This window comes from Leptonychotes weddellii, chromosome 13 (genome assembly GCF_054177405.1).
Source record: "Leptonychotes weddellii isolate Sample4059 chromosome 13, ASM5417740v2, whole genome shotgun sequence".
NCBI classification, from domain to species: domain Eukaryota; kingdom Metazoa; phylum Chordata; class Mammalia; order Carnivora; family Phocidae; genus Leptonychotes; species Leptonychotes weddellii.
Window position 1 is genome coordinate 8,036,873 of NC_138381.1, and position 7,029 is coordinate 8,043,901.

The following is a 7,029-nucleotide window of genomic DNA, read 5'->3' on the forward strand; positions in this document are numbered from 1 at the left end:
TTTAGGGGCGCCTGGGTGGCTCGGTCGGTTGAGCGACTGCCTTAGGCTCGGGTCATGATCCCGGAGTCCTGGGATCGAGCCCCACATCGGGTTCCCGGCTCGGCGGGGAGCCTGTTTCTCCCTCTGACCTTCCCCCCTCTCATGCTGTTTCTCTCTCGCTCGCTCTCTAATAAATAAATAAAATCTTTAAAAAAAAATAAAATAAAAAAAATAAAACATTTTAGCTAAAAGTTTAAAAAATAAAATAAAAATATGAACTTATCAAACTCACTTTTAATTCACTATTAAAGAGACTGAGTGAAATAACAGAATTGTGCATTAAGATACTGTAGGTATTTTAATGGAAGAAATAGAAACAAGATGTAAATGTTTTGCAGCATGTTGACACCAAAACACACAAATTGCAACTGCCATTAAGAGATTATTTTTTAAATCGAAAAGCTATTTATTTTTAAAAATTCCATCTATAGCAGGAATAATGTCTATTGGCCTTAGGATAAAACAATTCCAAAAACCTGAAGTTCTCAAAGTCAGACGTTGAATTTAATTCTAGCTTTAATATTTATGTTATAGCCTATAAAAGCTATTTGCAACATGATGCAATGATTTGACTCAAAAATAATTTTTCTGAAACTAAAAAAGAACCAGAGGAGAGTAAACTTCAGCTAAATTGAAATGTTTATGCAGACACTATGACTACTGACAAATGCTTATTCCACAGCTGTTCAAACTAATGGAGAAATTTACTTATTGAGAAATAAGATCAATTGCTTGAAAAATACTGAGACAAAAGTATAAAAGGAAACAAAAAACACAAAGGTCCATCCCTTCACTTTTTTCTTCCTTCTGGAAAACTTCAAACTGTCAGATTTGTCCTATTCTAACATTTTCATACAAAATTTGTTAAACTCTTGTGTTCATAGTCATGAACAATGTTATTCTACCTTATGATGAGAAAGAGAGCAAGAGATCAGAGGTTAAATAGCACAAAAGAAAATGCTCAGATTTGGAGGTGGGTAAAAGGGAAGGCAGCATCGACCAAGCATCAGGGGGGCATGTATAGCGAGTGAGAACATCCCTTCCAAGGAGCACCCATACCTTTTTTTCTTCCTGCCGTTCAATTTGTGATGTCTTGAAATCAGGACTTTGAGAGTTTGCACTGAATCTGTTTTTCCCATCCAGGAGCTCTTCCATTTCTTTCACCTGAGCCTTTAGCCTTCTATTTTCTTTTTCCAGTCCTTGTTTCTGTGTTTCAAGTATTTCCCTCTTGTCCCACTCTGAGATATTTTCAGCATGCAATCTCTCTAGCTTCACAGAAAACACAAAGAGGCAACATGTAGCACTATAATTGCCAAAAGGCAAGGCACCCAGCAAAAAAGACCCCACTAAGAAAGGTTCACAGATATGTACGTTTATATAATTTTAAGAAAACCGTATTTGTCTGAAAAGTTGTAAACAACACAAAGGTCCTAAGACCACGCCATGCAAAGGTAAATATAGCTTTCCTCTTGGTTTGTAAGACTATGTCTATAACCATACAGACCATATTTGTCAAGTAAATATGTCAAGTGAAAAACGATGGTATTCTGCCAACAATCTCCACTTAAATGATGAACATTTATCGATTGAGAAGGCACAAAATAATTTCTTGGGCAATTCTGGTTGCATGGATATAGCTCATGTATTCATTCATTCATTTATTTATTTATTTGCTATACCTTTCAAGTTCCACATATTACGCTGGTCACTGAGAACAAAGACAAGTGAATGTAATAGAATAGTATAAAATCCATAATTAGAGTATATAAAATATAGTCAAACACACAGAGTGAGTGGTTAATTGGATTTCTAGGGAATAGAAGTTGGCAACCATGACCAGGGGGCCAAATCTGACCCAGCCATTTTAGTATATTCCATAATAACAGTTTTCTTTTTTTAATAGTTGAAAAAAAATTTTTTAAGTACTATTTCAGACAAATTAACATTATATAAAATTCCAATTTCAGTGTCACAAATACAGTTGTATTGAAATTCAGCCACATTCATTGGTTTACATCTTGCATATGATTGTTTTCACATTAATGGCAGAGTTGAGCTGTTGGGACAGAGACTATATGACCAGCAAAGCCTCAGTTATTTACTATCTGGCCCCTTACAGAAAAAGTTTGCTCATTTCTGCTTTCTTTTACTCTTAAGGCATTTATTTATTAAAACGTTCTCTGCCAAGATTTCACATTAGCTTAAAATTCAAATCAGTCTTTACATTTCTCTGCTGAGGTCTCCACCTCAGTGTATCACATAAAAACACCTTCTCCAGCAATCAGTGTTACCAGCATCCACACCGTGAGCCCCATGGTCAGGCTCTTTGTCCCCTAGGTGACCCAACTAGATGTTAATACTGCTCTGCTACAGGGTAAAAGCTCCTAAGTCAAACTCATTGGAAAAGGGGTGAAACTTCTGCAAAGTGCACTTAAGTGGTACTGTTTGCTCATGAAAAAAACCAGTGAGTCCTCTAAGAATAATAAAAGGGGGTATTTTACAGTTAAGCACATGATTTGGAGTGAAGAATTCAGATGTTGCTCTGCTGGTCCAGGCTGTTAATATTCTTCTTGTTCCTCCTGTGGGCCCCCCTCATTAGGTATCACAAAGCCTTCATCTGTGGCATACAGAATGTCCCCAATCCTCTGCAATACCGGGTTGTTTTCCCTCTTGTTCTCCTGGTAAATCAATTCAATGTTCCTTAGCTTTCCAAAGTAGAAATCTCTTTCTTTCTCCAAGTCTTCGACGCTAAGTTTCAATATGGTGACCTGCTGCATCAATTCAGCTGCTTCATCATCCCCGTTGCCCACACCAGGATTCTTTTGCACCACACCCGGGCCAGCATTAGGGGTTGCAGTGTTTCTGTGTGTTGCAATGGGCCTCTGTGGAGCTGTGCTGCTAGAGCTGAGAGGTTTCTTCGGTTTGTTCAGAGCTGGAGCAACAAGGGAGGGAGCCACTGCAGTCTCTTGACCTTGTCTGGAAGCTATGGGGTCATAGTCTTTTCCATCATAGTTTGCATCAAAAAACTTCTTAAACCACTAAACAAATTCAAAATTGTCCTGAAACTTTCCTTTTACTAATTTGTCCACAGGAATTATTTTGTCAACACCCATTCTCTTAAAACCTGCTTGTAGTATTTTGAAGTTCTGGATGTATTCATGTTCTATCCTAGCCTGGAATTTCACTTTCTTCAAGGCAATGCAGCCAGGGAACAGCGTGTCCATGAACTGACAGTAGGCAGCTCCTGAATACAACTGTTTGATCTTCGTCAGATTCAGCTGCAGAGACTCATTGATCCAGGCCAGCATGTCATGTCGACTTAGGTTATCATTGGCGACTGATGTTGAATATACGTTCACTGCCATCTTCGGCTCTGGGTGGGACCGTGTCCAATGCCTGTGCCTGGCTTCGGTTCCATCTTCCTCACCTCTGCTTTCACCCCATGGTTCCCAACCAAGGCTGCACATGAGATTCTCTTGGAGAGATGTTTATAGTTACCAGTGACCAGGACCCACCTCAAGAAGTTTTGATTTAATGGATTTAGGATAATTTTAATGTCTCCTTTGGTCAGTTTTTCTTATTTTAACATTTTTATATTTAGATTTTAAAGAGGCAATATCAAATGTATTAATTTTATGCAGTTTTATTATGTTTACATAGTTGCTCATTATTAGAGTGAATTGAATTACATTTGCCTGTTATGATTTTTTTTTCTTGTTCTGGATATAAGTAGAAATGATTAGTAGCTCTTTCAGCTCTGAATTCTAATACTGAGCTCTGAATTCTAATCTTGACTTCACCACTGATTCTATGTGGTAAGCTCAGTCTGTTAACTTCATTTACCCAATATGGGCAATCTATTCCCCAATGTGACAGGGTTTGTGAAAAGTAAAATTAATTAAATAGAGAGGAAAACACTTTTCATAGCAATATTCTACTTAGAGAAGAAACACTGTGATAATATAATTTGGGAAAAATAATTATATAGGTATTTCTCCCACAAATTTGGGCATATGTATATCCAAATGTCAAAGTAATTTTATGGCATAGATCTGGATGGTGAAGCCATTCTTCACAGTAGAAAAACAACTGGAACCTAGTCCTGATCTGTCACTTTCTCATTGGCTGAATCTGAAATGTTTCTTCTTTCTGTTCCTGTTTTTAAATAAAATTAAGACGAGGACACCAGACCCACAAAATTTGTGGAATTATAAGGACTGAAAGAAATCAATTATTCAAAATACCTTGCAAACTATGTAACATGATTAAAATAGAAGACATTTTTAAACTGTTAAGGATAAAAATTGGAAATTATTTATTTTTACATTGTTAGTTCCAAATGGCTTGACTGCAGAGTATTGATTAGTATTAGACTATTATAAAGTATTTTTCATGACATTTTAAATTCTAAAAGAGAAATCAACTTAATCAAAATCAACTTAAGAATGTTAGACTTCAAAAAGAAGAAAAATGTTAGACTTCAAAATATCTTTCTATTTAATCTTTCTATTTAAATATCTTTCTAATAAAAAATTTCTAAAATCTGCTTTTTCATATACATAAAATTGTATCATTATTGTAGAAAATATTCTGTTCCCAAATCTAAGAGAGGCTCTGGCTTCTAAAAAGCAGGAAACAAAAATTACATTCTTGGGAGTAGATCTTGTTTATCAATTAAATATAATAAACTACGGGATCAAATTTTATTTTATTTTATTTTTAAAGATTTGAGACAGAGAAAGAGAGAGAGAGAGCCTGTGCATGCAAGTGGGGGAAGAGGGGCAGATGGAGAGAGAGAATCTCGGCTGAGCGAGGAGTCTGACGCCAGCTGGACCCCGAGAGATCATGACCTGAGCCAAAATCAAGTCGGACACTTAACTGACTGAGCCACCCAGGCACGCCAGGGATCAAATTTTAGATGATGTGGTTTAACATGTGGGGTATCTATTTGGGGATACGAGGTGAAAATAGTATTTCAAAATCCAATTACCAACATGTCATTTTTTTAATTATTAAGATTAATGCTTAAACTTTTTGACTATCATCACATCACTTATCAGAATGAAAATAATAAAGCTATCACAAAAAGTCATTAACTTGGTGATGAAAAATTAATTTTAGGAAAATGTATGTATTTCTGGCCAAGGACAAATATGTTATGTCAAGGCTTTGTGGAATTGTAGGCATTTAAAAGAAAATGCTGAAGTCAATTTTATACCTGATAACAGATTACAGGTAGAACTCAGGTTTTATATAAGTAACAGATGGTTTGAATGAATAAACTCCAAATCTTTAAAAAAAGAAAGGAATGATTTTATCAGTTGTAACAACAAATCTGAAATAATGATGTCTGATTATTTGCTATTTGCAGGTTATTGACACAGCAATTATTTCATAAATTTATGTATACAACACACACCAAAAAGTAAAGGTTATGTAGAAATTGGAACATCATAAATATTATAAACCATTTTATTTCTGTTTTCATTTTACAAAATTTTTTATCAGATTATTCTTTTCTAAGAATCATATGAAAATCTATTACATTAAAAGCCATTCAACTGAGGGGCGCCTGGGTGGCTCCGTCAGTTAAGCCTCGGACTCTTGATTTCAGCCCAGGTTATGAACTCAGGGCTGTAAAATCTAGCCCACCTTGGGCTTCGCACTCACTAGGGAGTCTGCTCCATATGCTCTCTTCCTCTGCCCTTCCCCTGGCTTGTTCTCTCTCTCTCTCCAAAATAAATAAATCTTAAAAGGCATTCAACTGAATGCAAGTTAAAAAGAAAGTAAAAATCAGGTACTATTTTAAGCTTTCAGAATTTATTGTAAGCAATTCTAATAATCATATCAAATTGAAATGTAATTCCAATGATTTGCTTTTAGTGATCAAGAGAAAATCCTAAAATATTTTCATTCTAACTCTAATATACTATGAATTTTAACTAATAGTGGGTACTATTGTTAAATAAATTTCAGGTAATATGGGAATTACTGAAAAAATGTTTTCTAGAATTTTTAATGTAAAAATATATTCTCTTAAGAGTAATTGGTAAAATATTTGTTGATTAATCATTTCCAATGTTATGCATATTCAACATTGAGAATAGGGGCACCTGGGTGGCTCAGTCGGTTAAGCGTCTGCCTTTGGCTCAGGTCATGATCCCAGGGTCCTGGGATCGAACCTTGCATTGGGCTCTTTGCTCCATGGGGAACCTGCTTCTCCCTCTCCCTCTGCCTGTGCTCTCTCTGTCTCTCTCTGTCTCTCTCTCTCTGTGTCAAATAAACAAATAAAATATTTTTTAAAAAATAAACATTGAGAAAAATATGTAAACACCCAAACTATTCAGGTGTTTAAAAAATATTATTTAGTATCTCTTACATAAGAGGCACCAAATATTCTATTGACAAAATACAAATAAATATATAGGTATAAATTGGGCAGAGACTCATGAGGGATAAAACCCCCTGAGGGCTATAAGAAAGGCCTGCAATAAATTAGGCAATCAGAGGTTATTTGAAGGAATAATATGTAAGCTGAAATCTGAAGTTTAAGAAGTCAAAGAGGTGGAATCAAGGCAAGAATGTTCCAATAAAGGAAGCAGGAAATAGGTCTGAACGTTACAAGAGCCAAGATATCTATCATGAAATATTAGGTGTGGGGTAGAGTATGAGATGAAATCTAGACAAGCAGGCAGTGGTTCTTGAAAGTAAGTGTGAACATAAGAATCATTTGAGTTGCTTGTGGAAAATGTAATATTGTGATTATTCCTAAAGATAGAATTATGGGGATTGCATTGAATGTGTAGATTGCTCTAGGTAGCATTGACATCTTCACAATATTTGTTCTTCCAATCCATGAGCATGGAACGTTTTTCCATTTCTTTGTGTCTTCCTCAATTTCTTTCATGAGTATTTTATAGTTTTCTGAGTACAGATCCTTTGCCTCTTTGGTTAGATGTATTCCTAGGTATCTTATGGTTTTGGGTGCAA

At 35.6% G+C, this 7,029-nt stretch overlaps 1 protein-coding gene and 1 pseudogene across 7 annotated transcripts in view; both read right to left on the reverse strand.

The window, feature by feature from the left end:
• The window catches only part of CCDC102B (coiled-coil domain containing 102B), a 199,346-nt gene that overhangs the window by 20,858 nt on the left and 171,459 nt on the right, over positions 1 to 7,029 (reverse strand). For 3 of the 7 annotated variants that reach the window (XM_081801048.1, XM_081801050.1, XM_081801047.1), the window contains one exon: positions 312 to 1,308. The exons of 1 other annotated variant lie outside the window; for it this stretch is intronic. In XM_081801048.1, the coding sequence (XP_081657174.1) occupies positions 946 to 1,308 (363 nt within the window). In that variant the 3' untranslated portion in view covers positions 312 to 945. Of the gene's footprint in view, positions 1 to 311; positions 1,309 to 7,029 lie in introns of those variants that run through there. 3 more of the 7 variants (XM_081801052.1, XM_081801051.1, XM_081801053.1) reach the window with 2 other exon arrangements.
• On the reverse strand, positions 1,315 to 3,692 carry LOC145716728 (microtubule-associated protein RP/EB family member 1 pseudogene; annotated as a pseudogene).